Raw genomic sequence first — 19,318 nt, 5'->3', positions numbered from 1 at the left:
GATTGGTTTATTTAACATTAGGGGTGTAAAATAGATTTTAAAATAATTTAGTTTATAAATTTTGGTATTTTGTTGAGGTCTCACGTGTGAAAGCCTCATATCTTTCCTTGCCCAAATTTAATTTGGGCTGGTTTCTTCAACCTTAGAGAATATACACTTTTTTTAATTATTAGAAGCCCAATACAAACTTAAAGCCTTTAACCCTAAATGTCCAAAATCAAGGTTGGGCTTTTTTGTTTTTTCTTTTCTTTTTGTATAACTAACCCGTTTAAGACTTTTTATTTTATTTTTTTTGGCTTTATACTCATTTGAGGCTTTTAGGTGCAACTACTACTATAATTAATTTATTTCTATTCTCTACACGGATAATCCCTGTTTTCACTCTTTCACCTCACAAAATCCAACAACAAATCTATCTTTTCCTTTTCCTTATTTGTCTCTCTCTTTTTAAAATTTTTTTTGTTGAACTGACTTGTTTGTCTCTTCAATCGCCCAAAATACCATATAAGTTATAGCTTATAAGCAACAATAATACTTCAAACTAAAATTAATATAGTAATGACATAAATACTTGAAACGAAAACGGTATGATTTGTACAGTGGTAATAATTATCTTAAAAACCATATGATATTTGTACCATTACTAGTATTTGATTAATTTACTTTTCTTTATTTGATTTGTAATTTACTTTTCTTTATGATAGATACTCTCTTTTCGTTTTGGAGGGGGAAGTTTCCCAACAGGACGTTTATATGCAGAAGCAGAACGTGAGGCTTCTTCTTGTTTTCTCCGATATTTTATTTCCCAAAATATTCCACAATGTAACTAATATTATATGATCTTTGTTGGAAGTGTTCAATAACGTGTGTGGCTGCTGAAAGACTTTCTGGGTTTATTATTATTTTTTTTCTCTGGCCTCTCCCTTGTGATCTTTGATGGGTTTTGCTGGTTCTTATCTGGGTTTGCTTGCTTAGGCCCTGTGGTGCTGGATTTCTAGCCTTTCAATGAGGTAAAGGTTATCCAATTTAGAGTTTTCTAAGTACCTTGGTTTTTTCTTTATATTCTGGTTGTTGATGTGTTTCTGTTAGTTAACAATTTTTTGGGATGCATGGGATTTGAATATAGTTATGATGTGTTTCTTCAGGGATTGATGAATTGTGAATTTGGAATCTTGGTTTTTTCTATACCAAAAGGTTTGTTACAAGTTTGGTGAATGATATTGATTTTGGTTCCTTTTGGATCTAAGAGCCTTTCCTGTATGGTTTTGGGGCAGTCTGATTGGGTTTGGCTTCATCATCTTAGGCATTTGTTCTGTAATTGGACCAAAAGCGATTGGTAACATACAGTTTTGAATTTGGAAAGACTGCAATATATTGTGTTGGGCCTTTAAATGATTAGATTTTCATATGATTGGTGGCAAGGCTGATTTAGGATTGGCTGGATATCATTGACTTTAATATATTTCAGGATTGTTGTAGAATTAGATTGATTATATAAGAATAGCTATAGATTTATGGAGCTAACTGATGAGCTACAAGTCAACAGCAGAGAGGCAGAGGAAATGGACAGAGAGGACAGAGAGCCCTCTGCAGAAGCTCCTCTCAGAGAGCCCCATCGCTACCGGAATCATTATGGGGGCATGGTGAGAAAGAAAGCTTATATCTTTGATGGATTTGGAGAATTTTACAATAAGGAATGGGATCTTACAGAGGGTAGAGGAAATGAGTTTTGTTGGTACCATGTGGAACTTCCAAAAGGAAATCAGAAACTATCTCAATCTGCACAATACCTCATCGATGTTCTTTGCCCGCCTTTGAAACTCCAGGACATTCTCTCACTTGTCAGCAATGGACCCTTTTGTGGGCATGTTGATGGGGCTCTTGTCTTCAGAGTCAACTCTCCTGGCCCTCCCTCCAGTGATTTCACATTCAGAATTGCTGCAAGAATTACTGAGAATTCGGTGATAACTGTGTCTTTGGGCCGTGTCCCCAGATTGGGATTCTCACCAGTGGGTGAATCTCTACTCTCAGAGATTCCTAGTGTGGAGAGTCCTTCTTACCATAGAGGTGAGCAGAAGGAAAGGAGTGGGATTCTAATAAGGGAGCATGTTCTTGAGTTCTTATTGACGATGAATCACTCTGAGGAGGCCGATAATCCCGTGCCAAAATCTGTCTCCAATCTTGTGGTTCATATTGTTGACACACATGTGGATCAACTCCAAGATGTTGTGACTAAACTCGAGATAGAGTTGGATTCTGTTGAGTTTGAGTTGGATAAAGGTGAGTTCCAATTGTAACATTTAAGCTGCCTCCCAAAAGATTCACTTTACCAAATTTTTTTGCCTATTTATTGTATATCACAGAACATATTGCTTTTTGGACAAATTTCTAGTCAATTCCTTATTTCCCCTTCAGACTATTCATTTGAAATAAAATGTTATAGAACTTATAAATTTCATGCTCCACATTTCTACTGCATTAGTGTTGTTCTTTATTGTAAGTAATTCCAAGGTGGTAACTTTTTTGGTTGACTTGGGAGATCATCAGTAAATGGTGGCATGTACCGAGTTGTCCTTTTTGCATAATTGACTTGCCCTTGTTCAAAATATATTTTCCAAAGACATCATTTTAAATTGTCAATAATTTGTATTGTATTATCTACATTATCTACATTTGTTATTAGGACTTTTACTCGATAAGTAACAAAACCACTAAGGAAAGATTAAAGAAAAATAAAAACGAAACGAAAAAGAAGATTTTTCACATTGGGGGATCTGAAATTTCATATACAATGACTACACTATCCTTAGCTTTTTGATCTATTATCGCAGATACTTAAAATGATTAGGGCATAATATACATTTCATATAAGTCAAGCAGGAAAAGAATGTTTGTTTAGTAAGATACATATATCATAGCATTAGTCAGTATATCAGTCTAGTTTGATGTTTGTATTTCCAATCTTGGTGGATAGCAAATGTTCATTGGAAGCCTCTCTATTGCATTAGACAGATTTGGATGAGTGAAAAACTCACATGAAGTTCTAAAACTTATAATTTGCTGGCCTTCCATGAAGGATACCTTAAAACTCCTATGACAGCACTCAGTAAAGGTTTTGCTTTTGAGGTAAGTTTTTAACCATAGTGGACCAAGTAACCATTGTGGTGCTTTTCAGTGAAGTACTTTGCATTTTCTTAAGCATGTTGGCTTTTCCATGCATAATCATTTCCGCAATTGAAAGCCTTTCTAACTTGTAGAGCGTAATTCTTTGCAAGTTGATTCTGTTCTTACCACCTATTATCCTTCATATATATATATAGATACTTTGCTATAAAAAAAATAGAAAAAAAGTGGATTTTTATGTGTAATCTTCTATGTAATTTTGGAACTTATTTTGATTGAATAATATGCACTGAGGTTCTGATTTGTAACAGGTGGTTTTGCTTTGAAGAAACAAATGCTAGATGATAGAAGATTTCCTAAAATGCATCTCAACCTGCAGCGCCTCCTGCAGGTAGTTTTTCAGCCCATTATTTTCTACCATGTGTGGAAGGAAGAAGAATTATGTGTTATTTTAAATTGCTTCCACATTAAAGCCTTACTGCAGATTTGAGTGGTGATTTCACAAGCTCTACTTTTTGATAAGTAGCAACATACCCTAAAAAAAATAGCAAAAAGCAAAAAGTAGGCCAAGGCTAATTGTAGTTCAACCCATATAGCCATTTTGATGGAGCCAATTTCATGAATTTAGAATACATGATAGTTCTTCTATCAGTCATATGGGTGTTGGGGTTTCCTAAACATCTAGTCTCTACGGGTGTGTTCATATCATGCATGTTCCTTGATTGTTCAAAAGAATGTGATTGGCTTGAAAGTGTATCTCCTAATTGATTTAAATTCTTGTTCTATGAATGAACCATGTGGAATAAGCCTCATTGGTTTTGCATTTATTTTACTGAGCTCAGGTAATTGCTCATGGGGAGCAAGTTTTTCCTCGGGTCAAAGAAAAATGTTCTTCAAAACATTGGTTTTCCAGTGAAGATACTATTGCTCTTGAAGAGCTGATTGGACGGTTGAGGAGGCTAAAGGAGAATGTAGGCTTTATAGCAAATCGTGTCACGGCAATACAGGCTGGTCTAGACAGCTGGCAAGCTGAGCAAATAAACAGGAAACTATATTATCTCTCGTTCCTTTCTATAATATTCCTTCCTTTATCCATCATTACTGGAGGTAAAGTTATTCTTTAACATAATAACCTTTCATTTACTGGATTTTGAGGCTTTCTTATATGTTTCCACTTTGAGCAAGAAGCTTTTCACACCAAACACTTGTTCTGTATTTCTTGCAGTGTTTGGCATGAATGTGGGGGGAGTTCCATGGACGGAACAAAAAGACCCAATGTTGAAGGATGGTTTCCGTAATGTTATGTTACTCTGTGTTGCTCTGCTACTCCTGGCGCTGCTCTGCTTCTGTTTTCCTGCTCTTTATACCCGAATAGCTTCTTGGCAAAGGAGAAGAGTGATGAGGAGAAGTTGGTCCCTCAACAGGAAGTCATTCCTCAAGAGAACCCATGGAATTGGGGTTCAAGAAAGAAGGGGATACCTTCGGATATGAGGAAAGCGTTCATATTTCCGCGTCCAGTTTGGTTTAAGCTACCTTCTAAATGACCTATACAGTGACAAACATGTAAATGGTCAATAATATCATTTACTCTTGCTCTAGATCTGGGAATTTTGTTGAGCACTTATTGAGTCTGGACACCAAGAGAAAAAGGTAGAGGTTGCTCCATGGAGGATAGCATATTCTTTTGATGATTTGTTCCTTTTATTGGTTTGTAATTCCTCCTTTTTCATTTCCTCACTTTGGTTAGCTTTTAAACTGTACAGTCTCTTGTATCATACGAAAGTTTAATACCGCTGCAGTGGTGGTAACTATTTTTTGGTTCACCCTTTTGGTTGTTTTATAATGTATACTCAGTCATTAACAGCTTCATGATCATAAGCAAAGACTCATTACAACTGGTAGTGAAGATTTAGGACTTGGGATTTGTTGATATCTTTAAATTTGGAATGTGATTCAGTACTAATTCCATAAAGAGATCGGAATGTTAGTGATATAAACTAGAAATGGATTTTTTTTTAAGTCTAGCAATTGAGTTATTGCTGGCTGATTTCTTAACAACTTTCAGATGTTTGGAGGTCAAATGTATATATATCTTTTGTTTATTATGAAATGTAGTTTTCAAGATGTATGGACTGCACTTGCAAATTGCAGAACTTTGGAAACTCATTTTAGATGGTCTGCTCCCCATAGACTGGGTTTGTGTTTTAAACAGAGATCTTTGTCTGGCATCTGTCATTCATTAACTGTGGACTCCCAAGAATGAGCTCATATGATTCACCACTTGCTTGAACAGGAATTGAGTACTTATTAAAGAGACTATGACGCTCCAGTTAGTGGTGATTTTTAGTAACAATATGATCTCTCTATCTCTCTCTTAAGAATAACTATGTACCTTGGTTCATGGTTTTATAGGCATTACATAGCGATTCATGCCTTGGTATCCAAGTTACATTTGTTTACGTAGTATTCATTGTTACGCAGTATTCACATAATAATATTCACATTACAAGAGATAGTGTAGGTATTACAAATTGCAACTGGTGAAAGTAAATGTTAATATTGCATTGAAACAACAAGAAGTCCTAAATAATATGACCATTGTGTGTTACTCGAACCCCTTTAGTGCTCAAAGCCTCTTGTGTACTTTGTTGTAATTTTAAGACTCTAAAGAAACGGGTGCAGCATATGACTAACCAACTCAATTTAGAGAAATAATGAATGACAGACAAGTAGAGAGGATTGCTCAATTCATCCATCATCTAAGTAGAAGATGCCGATCTCACACGGTATATATGGTTCAAGGGTTCCTACAAAATCTAATTAAACTGAAGATATCTGTTGCAACATGAATACAATTCCCTTTTTCGTGCTCCTTGAAATCACTAGCTGGACCATGGTATGCCAAAAATAACATTTGGTCCGTTAAACTTTGTTTATTTTTCGACAAAAAAAAAAACTTTGTATTTTCTTTTCTCGGGGTCATTCTTGTATACTTCACAATTATCTTTGGTTACTGTGCTTGGCAATTTTTGGATCATTAAGACTTTAATATTGGAAAATTTTATTGTATGTGACAGTGTTATTTAATTCACGTGTTATAATATAGGTGAATGATAAATTTATTAGTTTAAGATTTAGAGTTTTTAGATATTAATTACTATGTATATATTAAAATTCTAATAAATTGATCACACCGCCATGTTACACACAATAATTTCTCTCATTGTTGTTGTTAATTCTAACAAATATGAGCGTGAAAGGAAGCATAGTCATCATAATAGTTCTCATTAATTTTACTCCATAGCATAATCTCGAAAGTTTTCAGTGACAAACACAACACAATTTGATAACATAAAACCAAGACACCGTAATGTTTGATCCAATCCATTTTGTTGTTTTTCAAAGAGAGTCTTCAGTGGGGCGTGCCCCAGTGGGGCGTGCCCCAGTGGGGCGTGCCCCAGTGGGGCATGCCCCATACAAGATTTATCCTTGTTTTTTCACCCACTTTTTGTCAGATGAAATTATTGTCAAAGATCAAAGTTGGTGTTGGGATCCTCAAATGGGGTTTAGTAAACCTAAACCTATTTCAAAGTTCAATCGTCTTTCCTCACCATAATCAACCAACCATTGGAAGACTAATTGATCATTTTTTATCTTCCTTCACTCTTAATACAAAATAAAAAATGGAAGAGAGAGAGAGAGAGAGAGAGAGAGAGAGAGAGAGAGAGAGAGAAACTAAGAAAAGGAAGAGAGGAGACGCCATTGACCGGGGTTGATCTAGATGGAGAGGAGGTAGGGGCTATCGGCTGATGGGGAGGGAAGTGGTGGGGGCTCGGGTGGGGTGGGTGGTTTTTGGGGTTTTTTTTTCTTATGTTTTATTTTTTAAATCTAAATTAAGGATAATTTAGAAGTTTTATGAAAAATAATGTAGGGTGGGTAGCAAAAGAAGATTGGGGGGGGGGGGGGAGGGGGTTTGTTTAGAGCATTTTTAACTGTAAATTAGATGAAAATTGAAAAATTAACGATAAGTTTTAAATTGACATAATTGTAAAATTTTGAGTCCTAAAATTTCTAAATTAAAAGTTTGGAAATTATAATAATGAGAAAGATTTGTTTTTTTTTTATTTTTATTATAGATGATTACTCAACTTTGACCCAAATATCAATTTAATCCTTAAAGTATATTTTCACTCAATATGATCCTTCATCTTTATTAATTTACATCAATATTGTCATATCGTTATATTCCGTCCAAATTTTCGTAAAAAAGTGTCATGCAATGCACATAACTCTTTTTTGAGGAACAAAATAATCTTCACAAGTCTCATAACTACCCAAAAAAATCCTACAAGCTTTTGGTCACTTTTTAATTCCAAGTGTACTCTTAAAAAATATTAAAATAATTTAAAATAAAATAATTTAAAAAAAAATTGAAAAAAATAATTCCCAATCGTAGTCTTTACTCTTTGGGTGTGTTAAAGACCTTTTTACTCTTAAACAAAAGTTTTGTGGGACACACATGATTATTTTTTACGATAATTCAAATGAAATTCAATAAAGGGCAACAATAGTGATGTGTGGTGAAAAATACAAGAACCACGTTACTTAAAATGCACTTTTAAGGCTTAGATTGATATTTTGGTCAAAATTAATGGACAAAAGTCTAATGAGAATTGAGAAATGGTAAAGTTTAAGGATCATTTTGGCAGTTTGCTCCAATTTTAAAGATGCAAAGTAATGAACTCTGTTCCAAGTAAAAACCGGCTCTCCTTATGGGAATGGACCGGAGAGAACCGCTTGCGTTGGCAGCCGTATCTCCACCACCTGCATTTCCATGGAGGGGTCAGTGAAATTTAGCTTCTAGAAGAGCGAGGACTGTCAATTGTGAATATCAAAATGCTTTCTCTTTTCACCAATCGCTTACAATAAAGAACGCTATGAAATCTGGGTTTGGATCATTAGCAACCAGATCCCAGATTCGATCTTTCTCTAAACTCATTATCGAAGATCCACTAGCTTCTCCACCTTCATTTCTTCCAGAGAAGCTCGCTTTTGCCTTGGACAATTGCTCGGACTCTTTTTCACTGAGAAAACTCCATGCTCGCATTTTGGGTCAGGGGCTCGGAACCTATATTTTTCTGGGTTCTAAGCTTCTGAATTGTTATGCAAAGTTCGAATTTTTATCAGAATCTAGATGGGTTTTCAATCGAATCATCAATGGAAGTCTCTCTCTTTGGAACTCAATTCTTTTTGGGTATTACAAAACCGGTCACTTCGACGAGGTTCTTCGGCGGTACGTAAATTTGAGGCAATGGGATATTGGGTTGGACAGTGCAGTCATTACATTTGGTTTGAAAAGCTGTGCTGTGTTGGGGAACTTGGAGTTCGGGCGAGGAGTTCATGCGGATGCTTTGAAGTCTGGGTTGAATGCAAATGGCTTTGTGGGTTCGTCGCTTATTGGGTTGTATTCTGGATGTGGGTGTATTGAGGATGCGTCTAAGGTGTTCGATGAAATTACTGACAGAGATATTGTTGTATACACTTCAATGATTACAGGGTATGCTCAGACTGGCGATCACCGCGCTTATGAGGCTTTCGGGGTTGCTCGCGATATGCAGAGACAAGGATTGTATCCGAACCGGGTCACTCTCGTGAGCTTACTTCAGGCAGCATCACAGTTAAACACACTGAAGGTGGGTTGTTCGGTCCATGGCTATGCTATTAGAAGAGGCATTGGTGGTTCAGATGAAGTATTCGAAACGAGTCTCATGGACATGTATAACAAATGTGGGGCACCTAGAATGGCAGCCTGCATTTTTGGAAAAATGGATAAAAAGACAATCGGTTTTTGGAACACAATGATTGCGGGTTATCTTAAAATGGAGCAACCCTTGGAGGCTTTCCGCCTTTTCTGTCAAGTGATGCAAGAAAAATTTGTTCCAGATTTGATAACTTTGTCGAATGGGATTTTGTCTTGTTCTTACTTGAATTGTTTGCGTGAGGGAAAGAGTATCCATGGTTACATTATTCGAGTTGGTGTTCAACTTGATCTAGTAGCAACCACTGCTCTGGTCGATTTGTACTCTAAATGCAACAAGTTGATCCAAGCCAGGGAATTATTTGATAGAATGGAGAAAAAGGATGCTATATCTTATGATGTGATGATGAGTGGTTATCTGCACAATTGTTTTGCTAGTGAAGCTATGAACACCTTTCTTGAAATGGTTGGAATGGGTATTAAACCAAACCTAGGTTCCATGTTGAGTGCTCTTTCTGCAACTTCTGAACTGAAAGACATAAGAAAAGGAAAGAGCATCCATGGATATGTTTTAAGACATGGATTTGATTCGAATGCTGAAATTACCAATCAAATTATCTACATGTACTCAAAATGTGGTTGTACAGTTCATGCTAGGCAAATCTTTAACAAGATGAGATATAGGGACTTGGTCTCATGGACTTCAATGATGATGGGCTATGTTAATCATGGGCATGCTGATGAAGCTATAATATTGTTCCGATTGATGCAAAGAGAGCAAGTAGAACATGATTCAGTCACTCTGATAACTTTGCTTCAGGCATTTTGTCAGCTTGGATGTCTGAGTTTAGCGAAGGAAGTCCATTGTCACTTATATCGAGCTAATATGGGCAATGAGATATCTGTCACCAATTCTTTGATTACTACTTATTCCAAATGTGGGAAATTAAATATGGCTGCAAATCTTTTTGAGCATGCAGTTGAACGGTGTCTTACATCATGGAACACAATGATACTTGCATATGGGATGCATGGGAAATGCATGGAGGCTCTCATGGTATTTGAACAGATGAAACGCAAGAAGGTTGAGCCTGATGAGGTTACCTTTACATCAATTCTCACTGCTTGTAGCCATTCTGGCATGGTAAATGAGGGCCTACGAGTTTTCAAGTCCATGATGGAAGAATACTCTATAATTCCATGTGAAGAGCATTATGGTTGCATTGTAGATTTATTAAGCCGAGCAGGATGGCTTGAAGAAGCTTATAATCTGATTAAGTCCCTGCCATCAAGGCTTAGTGCTTCTACACTAGGCACCTTGCTTGCGGCTTGTAAAGTACATGGAAATATAGAGATGGGGGAGATTTTAGGAAGGCACCTCTTGGATTTAGAACCCAAGAACTCAAGTGCTTTTGCCATGGTTTCAAATTTATATGCAGAAGGTGGAAAGTGGGGTGAAGTAGTCAGAGTAAGAGCCACAGCGAAAGAGAGACGTTTAAAAAGAACTCCAGGGTATAGTCTAATAGAGCTAGATGAACAGGTGCTTGAGATGTGATTTCCTCCTAACTTAGATTCACTTCACTTCAAATTTGATTCCTTAAATTTCATACCTGACGCTCGATATTGGTGACTATGAGTTTGCTGTCAGTTTGAGCAAGAAGCATACGCTCATTCTGTGTTTCTCATGAATGATGCAGGTGTTCCATGGACGAGACAAAAAGATCCATTGCTGAAGGATAGTTTCTGTACGTCATGTTACTCTGCGTGGCTATGCTACTTCTGGCACTGCTGTGCTTTGGTTGTCTTTCTTCTTAAACCCGAATGGCTGCTTGGCAAAGGAGAAGAGTCATGAGGAGAAGCTGGTCCCTCAACTAGAAGTCATTCCTCAAGAAATCCCACAGAATTGGAGTTCATTAAAGTAGGGGCTACCTCCGGATTCAAGTAAAGCATCCATATTTGCAGTGTCTTTTTATTTCTTCTCATTTGGTTCCTAGGTTCAGAATTTTTATTTATTTATTTGAATATTCATTCCTTATCATTGCCATAGCTCTTTTTCAGGAATCTTGTGCTGCTTTCCACATCCAGTTTGGTTTAAGCTACTTTCTAAATGACCCATACAGAGATATGGGAATTTAGTTGAGCAATTATTGAATCTGGACACCAAGAGGAAAAGGTAAAGGTTTCTCATTGGAGGATAGCCTATTCTTTGGATGATTTTACTCCTTTAGCTGGTTTGTAATACCTCTTCTTTTACTCATTTCTTGCAGGTCAGCTTGTAAAATGTACAGTCTCTTGTATCATATGAATGCTTAGTACTGCCGCAGAGGTAGTAACTACTTTTTATTCCACCCTTTTGGCGGCTTTGTTATTTTGGTCCAAGGACATGGGGGACCTGTTGATACCATTAAATTTGGGGTATGAATTCAGTAAGGATGCCATGCAGAGATCAGAATGTTACTGATATAAACTAGCCATGAAGTTATTGCTTGCCCAATTTTTTTACAAATTTCAGATGTCTGGAGGTCAATGTAATCTTCATTCCTTCATTGTTTCTTGTTGAGTTGCTGGCTGCTAATGCAGTTTTAAACGAATCAAAGATAAAAGCTGTATGTTTGACATCTTTGCACGATTAGAAACTTCCTATATCATGTTGAAATAAATAATTAAAGAAATTTGCTTTTCGGACTTGATTTGCAAATTTATGCTGCATTCTTAGTGGTCTGGTGAAATAGCATGGTATTGCAGGTATAGTTTTTTATACAAATTTGGATCTCAAATGATGAATTGTTTAATTGATTCATATATGAGTCCGTTTTTAGGCTGGTTTACTTACAAGTTACAATTAGTAAAATGTTGACACATATAGTGCATTACAAATTTGGATCCCTAGTATTATTGTTTACGAGTTTGAATTCCTCCTCCCCTCTTTTGTATTGAGTTGAATAATTATAGTTCACTTAAAAGAAACAACTAGTAGTCTTCTTTGTTTAAATTCGCATTTATTGACTTTGTTCATGGAGCAAATTAACTGAAAAAATGGCGATTTCAGTCACTTGACAAAGAAAATGACATTACAGTTTCCCATAGTTATAATCATCGTATGTAGCAGAAGAAAAATAATAAAATGTATAAATTTATGTCAATTCAATCCACCATCTTTAAACCTTTGTATATTAATTTTTGTAGCCTTGTAATATATTCCATAAGTAATATGTAAGAAAAATTATGTGAATGACTTTTTTCTTAATATAATTATTGTAACTGATCAACAATTACAAGGTTGAGCATTTGAACACTACCTCCATTTGGATGTAGTGATTTCAAATAAATGATTTGGGTTTGACAACAAGGCAAACTTGATTGAAAAAAGTGTAGAACATTAGATATAATTTAGATAATATAACTAAATGCAACACATATAATTCAAACCGCGACATATATACCGATTTTGAGCACTCACAAAATTACCGTAAGCATTTGCAATGATCGAAACCATTTTTTGTAAACATTGGCCTGTTTTGTGCATAAACCTTTTCATTTATCCTTATTAGTTTTTTATCCTAAAAAAAAAAAAAAAAAAACTTAAAAACAAGCACTGGATTAGGTTGGGACTTGGGAGTGTAGTGTAGTGCTGCTCAAGAAAGCTTATTCCCTCAAAAATAGGCCAAGTCAGACTCCCTGTTTTGGCCACGTAGCACCACATAAACAAGTGCACATAAACTGATCAAACCCAATCCGACGTCGTCTCACTAATAAAAACCACAAAAATGACAAAACCCTGAAGTAGAAGAGTAGATAGATCCAGAACCTTCCACATCCATCTTTCTCTCACTTTCCGCCTCATAAAAAACCCCACTCTCCCCAAAACCCTAAACCCTAACTCTCAGAACCCTCTCTTTCGCGTTCCTTCTTCGTCTCTCTGTGCTCGCTCTCTCTGTCTCTCTCTCTCTCTAAGCAGCCATGGCCACCGCCGCGTTGCTCCGCTCTCTACGACGCCGCGATGTCGCTTCGGCCCCTCTCTGTGCCTACCGATCCGTATGTCTCTTTACTTCTCCCCTCAGATTTCTCTTCGAGTTCGACCTCGACCATTTCTCTGTTTGATCTGTCTATTGGATTTAGGACTTTAGTTTTTTGCTACATAAATTTTGATTTTGTGGAGACTTTGTTTGTTGTGATCAAGAGGATATAGAAATGGATAAGTAAAAAAAAAAAAAACTCATTTTTTCAGTTTTCATGAGGTTTTGGGTTTTCGAATATCTGTGTGCTTTTTATCTACTACGTGATTTTCATCTGCCATCTGATGTGTAATATTTTCGCTTTGCTTTGATTGGGTTGTTGATGGCTATGAGCTCTTTAATTTGGTAGAGGTTCCGCTTCTCTTTGTGATTGTTACATTTTCCTGATGGCTAATACTTAGTCAGTGAAGTACTGTTGTTTTTCTTTGCCAATTTTGACAAAGTTTGAGGCTTTGAGGTTTTTTTATTACGAACATTTGATACAGTACTTTTTTTCTGGTTTGTTTTTTTTTTTGTATAGATTATTGTGTAGTTTGAAGCCTGGAGCTATTCGATTAGTAAAATGAGTTGGTGGGATTGTATGTACTTCACTATAATTGTAGCAATTTTGGGTGGTCTTTAATTTTGAAAAATATGCGATAATTGTTCATGTTAAGTATAAAAAAGATATGGGATGGTATTTTATTTGTTTTGAAGCTCTCCTTGTTTTCCTCATTGTGGAGTTCTGATTTTTTCTATTTTTATAAAACCCTACCAATGGTTTGGAGTTCCATACGATAGTTCAATATGATTCTATGAATTGAACAGTTGTCATATAAAGCTTAGTTATTTATATGTTTTTATGTTTCTGCAGTTGACTAGCACTCCAAAGACATCGCTTCTGGGTCACAAATTGGCAAGCTTGGCAAGGCCTTTCAGGTACTTTGGACTTTCCTAGTGCATGTGGTAACTATCATTCCTTTTTTCCTGTCTCCTTGGCTTGTTTTTTAATACTCTCTTGTGCTCTAAACAGTTCCAAACCTGCTGGGAGTGATGTTATTGGGATTGATTTAGGAACAACTAACTCCTGTGTTGCTGTGATGGAGGGAAAGGTATAGGCCATTGATTTGATCATGTGACTAAATTCATTGTTTAAGCTTTTTTTGGCTTGTAGTTCATGTCTAACTAATTTAAAAATTATTGTAGACTCCCAAAGTTATTGAGAATTCTGAAGGAGCTCGGACCACACCATCAATAGTTGCCTTCAATCAGAAAGGAGAGCTACTTGTTGGTACTCCGGCAAAGCGTCAAGCTGTGACCAATCCAACAAATACAGTTTCTGCAACCAAGCGTCTGATTGGTAGACGCTTTGACGATCCCCAGACCCAAAAAGAAATGAAGATGGTTCCATACAAGATTGTCAAAGCTCCAAATGGAGATGCATGGGTTGAAGTCAATGGACAACAGTACTCCCCAAGCCAAATTGGAGCCTTCATTTTGACAAAGATGAAAGAAACTGCAGAGGCTTACCTTGGAAAAAGTGTCTCGAAAGCTGTGATTACTGTTCCAGCTTACTTCAATGATGCCCAGAGACAAGCAACAAAGGATGCTGGCAGAATTGCTGGCTTAGATGTACAGAGAATCATAAATGAGCCAACTGCTGCTGCGCTTTCCTATGGTATGAACAACAAGGAAGGCCTAATAGCAGTATTTGATCTTGGTGGTGGAACATTTGATGTATCCATTTTGGAGATATCCAATGGTGTTTTTGAGGTATGCATCGTTTGCCATTCAGTCAAGTCTCTTTCTTTCCGTTTATTTTGGAACATTTCAGTAACAACTCTCTTTTCTAGGTGAAAGCAACAAATGGTGACACATTCTTAGGAGGAGAGGATTTTGACAATGCTTTGCTGGACTTCTTGGTTAGCGAATTCAAGAGGACTGAGGGGATTGATCTTTCGAAGGATAAGCTTGCTTTACAGAGGCTTCGGGAGGCAGCTGAGAAGGCTAAGATCGAACTTTCATCAACATCTCAAACTGAGGTGAACCTGCCCTTCATCACAGCCGATGCTTCAGGCGCTAAGCATCTCAACATCACACTGACGAGATCAAAATTTGAGAGTCTTGTAAATCACTTGATTGAGAAGACAAAGGCCCCATGCAAGAATTGTGTAAAGGATGCCAACATATCTATTAAGGATGTGGATGAGGTTCTTCTTGTTGGAGGAATGACCCGTGTTCCCAAGGTGCAACAGGTGGTTGCAGAGTTATTTGGAAAGAGCCCAAGCAAAGGAGTGAATCCTGATGAGGCAGTTGCTTTGGGAGCTGCCATCCAAGGTGGTATCCTCCGGGGTGATGTTAAGGAGTTGCTTCTTCTGGATGTTACTCCTCTATCACTGGGTATTGAGACATTGGGCGGTATCTTCACCAGGCTGATTACCAAGAACACGACAATTCCAACAAAGAAGAGTCAGGTCAGTGCTCAAAGCCAACAGTGTATAAAAAGAATTTATTAATTGCTTGATGAGAAGGGTGTTGCAATAGAGGGATAGATTTTGAGGGAGTGAGGCTTAACTATTTGTTTGTTTCAAGTTTCGTCTCACAAGAGTTAATATTTGGTGGGAGGTTCTAGTTGGCTTTTTTGCCTTGCAGTCTCTATTTAGCCTGACATTTAATCTAACTGCACATGTTGCTGAAGTGTTTGCATCTTACATTTTGTCATGGATGTTGTGTTCCTGACATGTGTGCCATTGCAGGTCTTCTCCACAGCAGCTGACAACCAAACACAGGTCGGTATCAAGGTGCTACAAGGTGAGCGAGAAATGGCTTCTGACAACAAGCTCCTGGGAGAGTTTGAGCTTGGAGGCATTCCTCCATCACCAAGAGGCATGCCTCAGATCGAAGTCACATTTGATATTGATGCCAATGGTATAGTTACTGTTTCTGCAAAGGACAAAGCCACTGGTAAAGAACAACAGGTTACCATCACCTCATCTGGTGGGCTTACACAAGACGAAATTGAGAGGATGGTCAGGGAAGCAGAGCTGCATGCTCAGAAGGATCAGGAAAGGAAAGCTCTCATTGATATAAAAAACAGTGCAGACACCACCGCCTACAGTGTCGAGAAGAGCTTGAATGAGTACCGGGACAAGATTCCAAGTGAAGTTGCTAAAGAAATTGAAGATGCAGTTGCAGATTTGAGAAAGGCAACCACAGGTGATAATGTTGATGAAATCAAGACGAAGCTTGATGCCGCAAACAAAGCCATCTCAAAGATTGGGGAGCACATGTCCCGCGGTTCTGGTGGTGGTGACTCTTCATCTGGAGGTTCACAAGGTGGTGACCAGGCTCCTGAGGCAGATTACGAAGAAGTGAAGAAGTGAGTGCTGAAGCAGTTACTCGTCTTACTTTGAGTGGTGATTCTGAATCGCTGTTAAAGATGAACTTCTAAATTTTTATATGCTCGTACAACCTCACCTCTTTCGGTTTTTGTATCTAAGTGTCGGGAGCTTGAATGTATTAGGGAAGCCATTTTATTTATTTGCCTACATGCTATGCCTCTTTCAATACACACTATTAATCGAAATTTTGTGGTAGTGACTTCTCATCTGGTAAGTTATTCATGAGTACTGTTGCCTAGTTTTGTTGAGGCGGGATGAATTGTTATTAGCTCTTCAAATTCTGAAATAAAGAAATAGGTTCAAAATTCTAGACTTGTTCATGTTTTAATTGGTGTAACGCATGCACTGTATTTTAACTTTGGTGCTCTCAGGTGGATATATTGGTGTTCACAAGACACCGGAATATAACTGTAATGAACTTTCTAAATGCTTGATAATGCATGGGGTTTTTTATCCGGTTGTGCATATGTTATCAGATTATAGCGATGGCTTGACACTGTAATGGTAGTATATTTGAAGGAATGTTTTATTGCTTCAAATTATAAAAAAACTGACAGGGTTGGAACATCAAAAAGTTTCCTTTGAGTAAAGATGAGTTTGCAAGTTGCTGAAGAAAATCCATATGCTGTTTTTTCTTTATTGGGTGGAATAGAATCCATATGTGGTCGAGGGCTAAAATGGCTAGTATATCATCTGAGAGAATAATCGCAAAGTGATTTGATCCTGACTAAATTATAAATAGGAAATGGTTTTAATTACTAAATAATTTCAAGAAGAAGCTTTCTTTTGGGTTTTAACCTGAAGCCACGTGATCAAGAGGTTTTTTAATTAATTAATTACAAAATAAGAAACATATTGAGAATGTTAACATTACATGGCCATCAGTGGCTGGGCAAAGCTTCTCATTTTTCAATTTTCCACATGGAACACAAACCTCTGCTGCACCTTACCCTAAGTATTGATCAATGCTATCTAAGGCTCTATCTGCTGTTGAAGTTCCCATAAGTGATGAAGATATTGTCATTGTTGCTCTAAATGGTCTCCCTCCTGTTTAACACCAAAAAAAAAAAAAAAATCAAGGCTAGAGAGACAACTATTTTTCTTCAAGAATTCATATCTCAGTTGATTGCAAAAGAGGACTCCATTAACCATGCCTCAAGAATTCTTCAAGTTCCAAACATAACTGCTATGGTAGCTAAAGATAATTCAGCTCCTTCAGATCACTGTGCTACCAATAAATTTCAGTGGATTCTACAATGGTTATGGGGGGGGTCATCTTACAGAGGTAGAGGCAGAGGAAGAAATCAAAGTGGAAACTTTGGTGGAAGAAAATATGGTAGGTCCTACAATGGAGGCAAGAATCACAATGCACACTTTTACAATTATGGCCCTAGAATTCTTGGTCCTACACAAGCTATTGTGGAATGCCATATTTGTTATAAGAAGGGTCAAACAGCTCAGGACTACATCACAAGCAAAGCACTCTAATGAATCAACAACAAAACTCAAACATAGAACTCAAATCTGCTAGGTCACACAGCCCTTGACTGCTATCATAGGAACTAATTGTGCCTTTCAAAGCTCCTCCAGCAACTTTCACAGCAAAACCTTTCAGATTAGGGTACATATGTTGTGCGAAGAGGCAAATATTTTTTTCCACCAACCAATCAACGACTATCCCATAGTTACAATTGAATCAAATATTTTACAAAATGGAGAGAGAGAGAGAGAGAGAGAGAGAGAGGTATGAAGAGCATTTAAAGATATTAATAGTATCTCCTAAGAAAGAGCACGGCTAGAAATATCTAGATTTCAAATAATGTGACAGTATTTTTTTAACAATAATGCTAGTTGTCCCACATTTTTTTTCCCACATTTGTATCCCACTTGATGTGTCATTACTTTACTGGAAGGGTATTTTCTTTTTCTTTTTTAGGTTTTATTTTTTAATTTATAGTGTCCAATGTATGAATGCCATGTAAGATGGTATGAAATTGTGATATAAAAATGTGGTAAGTGTAGCATTACTGTTTTTTTAATACATGCATAAGCTCACTTTTATTTTAAGAAAAATTATAGTATAGTCCTTTTAACATTTCTTATTTAGAAAAAAACTTTATGACTTTTTTTTTCTCTCAAATAAAGCCCTTATTTTTTCTAAATAAAACCCTTTGACCACTACCTTGTCAAAGAAATATGTCATCATTTTTTTTTATTTTTGAAGGTATATGGTACGAGTTCACTTCATATCTTTTAGCTATAGAATGAGGTTTGTGAAGACTGCATGTTAGTTTTAACTCTAATATAAAGCCGACAAACCAGAGCTTGAGAAGAAGTAAAAATGCACTGTTGAACACTCGAAAATGACCGCTAAGGGCTCGAAACTTGGTATGTGTGAAAAAATATTATGTAATATGGAATTGTTACAATATTATTGGACTTTAGTTAGAATTTTAAAAGTCATAAAGCTTTATTCAGTAAATTATTAAATTAAAGGACCAAAATGAAAGTTTCCCTAAAATCTAATAAATAAAAAAAGATAAGGAAGTTGCAGAACACACAACCCAACCCACCCCGCCCCAACTCACCTCAGTGGCCTACCCCCGGCGGCTGGCGCGACCCCACCCTCCCCCTTCTCTCTCTCCATCTCTCCCTCCAGAGCTCTGGTTTGTACCCTCTTTCTTTCTCTATCCCGAGCCCTCGATCCTACACCACCTTCGACATCGACTATGACGATGTCAACGACCACCACCAAAACTACCATCATCACCACCACCACAAACTACGATGCCGTTTCGCCTCCCTCAAGTTCCGATAGCAGCAGCTCAGCCTCCTCAATCTCTAGAACCAAACACTCCCCAATCCCAATTCCAATTCCACTTTCAATCACTCCACCATCATCCCCTTCCAATCACTCCATTACTCCACCATCATCTCTCCTCCTCTCTACTTTCTGCTCACCACCCCTCCCTAACCCGTCGGCGAGTCCTGACATCAACAACCCGTTGAGACAGAGATGGAGAGAGAAAGAGAATTAATAA

The 19,318-nt window shown here is 37.2% G+C and overlaps 3 protein-coding genes across 6 annotated transcripts; all 3 read left to right on the top strand.

The window, feature by feature from the left end:
* Positions 1-707: 707 nt before the first annotated feature.
* On the top strand, positions 708-5,170 carry LOC147277192 (Magnesium transporter CorA-like family protein). Its single transcript, XM_086255347.1, has 5 exons — positions 708-1,010; positions 1,146-2,280; positions 3,435-3,514; positions 3,966-4,230; positions 4,349-5,170. The coding sequence occupies exons 2-5, from the start codon at positions 1,515-1,517 to the stop codon at positions 4,612-4,614; spliced, it is 1,377 nt and encodes a 458-aa protein (XP_086111473.1). The 5' UTR covers positions 708-1,010; positions 1,146-1,514; the 3' UTR covers positions 4,615-5,170.
* A 2,713-nt stretch (positions 5,171-7,883) lies between these two features.
* On the top strand, positions 7,884-11,490 carry LOC147277191 (pentatricopeptide repeat-containing protein At3g03580-like). Of its 4 annotated transcripts, none has more exons than XM_086254795.1 (4): positions 7,884-10,421; positions 10,579-10,822; positions 10,940-11,054; positions 11,149-11,490. In XM_086254795.1, the coding sequence occupies exons 1-2, from the start codon at positions 8,061-8,063 to the stop codon at positions 10,612-10,614; spliced, it is 2,397 nt and encodes a 798-aa protein (XP_086110921.1). In that variant the 5' UTR covers positions 7,884-8,060; the 3' UTR covers positions 10,615-10,822; positions 10,940-11,054; positions 11,149-11,490. The 4 variants fall into 4 exon arrangements, with proteins under 4 accessions (XP_086110921.1, XP_086110922.1, XP_086110919.1 ...); XM_086254796.1 differs by having other exon boundaries at positions 10,929-11,054; XM_086254793.1 differs by having other exon boundaries at positions 10,579-10,842.
* A 1,175-nt stretch (positions 11,491-12,665) lies between these two features.
* LOC147277190 (heat shock 70 kDa protein, mitochondrial) lies at positions 12,666-16,585 on the top strand. The gene is made up of 6 exons (XM_086255445.1): positions 12,666-12,916; positions 13,751-13,815; positions 13,910-13,988; positions 14,083-14,649; positions 14,730-15,350; positions 15,633-16,585. The coding sequence occupies exons 1-6, from the start codon at positions 12,842-12,844 to the stop codon at positions 16,257-16,259; spliced, it is 2,034 nt and encodes a 677-aa protein (XP_086111571.1). The 5' UTR covers positions 12,666-12,841; the 3' UTR covers positions 16,260-16,585.
* Positions 16,586-19,318: the final 2,733 nt, after the last annotated feature.

The sequence above is a fragment of the Dryas octopetala genome, chromosome 8 (assembly GCF_963921425.1).
Source record: "Dryas octopetala chromosome 8, drDryOcto1.1, whole genome shotgun sequence".
Lineage (NCBI taxonomy): Eukaryota > Viridiplantae > Streptophyta > Magnoliopsida > Rosales > Rosaceae > Dryas > Dryas octopetala.
Note: the sequence above shows the minus strand (reverse complement) of the source record. Positions and strands in the feature narration are given on the sequence as shown.

Coding starts and splice junctions, on each gene's coding strand:
- LOC147277191 (XM_086254795.1), top strand. CDS start 8,061: ATGAAATCTGGGTTTGGATCATTAGCAACCAGATCCCAGATTCGATCT. Junction 10,422..10,578: donor TAATAGAGCTAGATGAACAG/GTGCTTGAGATG, acceptor TGAATGATGCAG/GTGTTCCATGGACGAGACAA.
- LOC147277192 (XM_086255347.1), top strand. CDS start 1,515: ATGGAGCTAACTGATGAGCTACAAGTCAACAGCAGAGAGGCAGAGGAA. Junction 2,281..3,434: donor TGAGTTTGAGTTGGATAAAG/GTGAGTTCCAAT, acceptor GATTTGTAACAG/GTGGTTTTGCTTTGAAGAAA. Junction 4,231..4,348: donor TTTATCCATCATTACTGGAG/GTAAAGTTATTC, acceptor TATTTCTTGCAG/TGTTTGGCATGAATGTGGGG.
- LOC147277190 (XM_086255445.1), top strand. CDS start 12,842: ATGGCCACCGCCGCGTTGCTCCGCTCTCTACGACGCCGCGATGTCGCT. Junction 13,816..13,909: donor AGCTTGGCAAGGCCTTTCAG/GTACTTTGGACT, acceptor TGCTCTAAACAG/TTCCAAACCTGCTGGGAGTG. Junction 15,351..15,632: donor TTCCAACAAAGAAGAGTCAG/GTCAGTGCTCAA, acceptor GTGCCATTGCAG/GTCTTCTCCACAGCAGCTGA.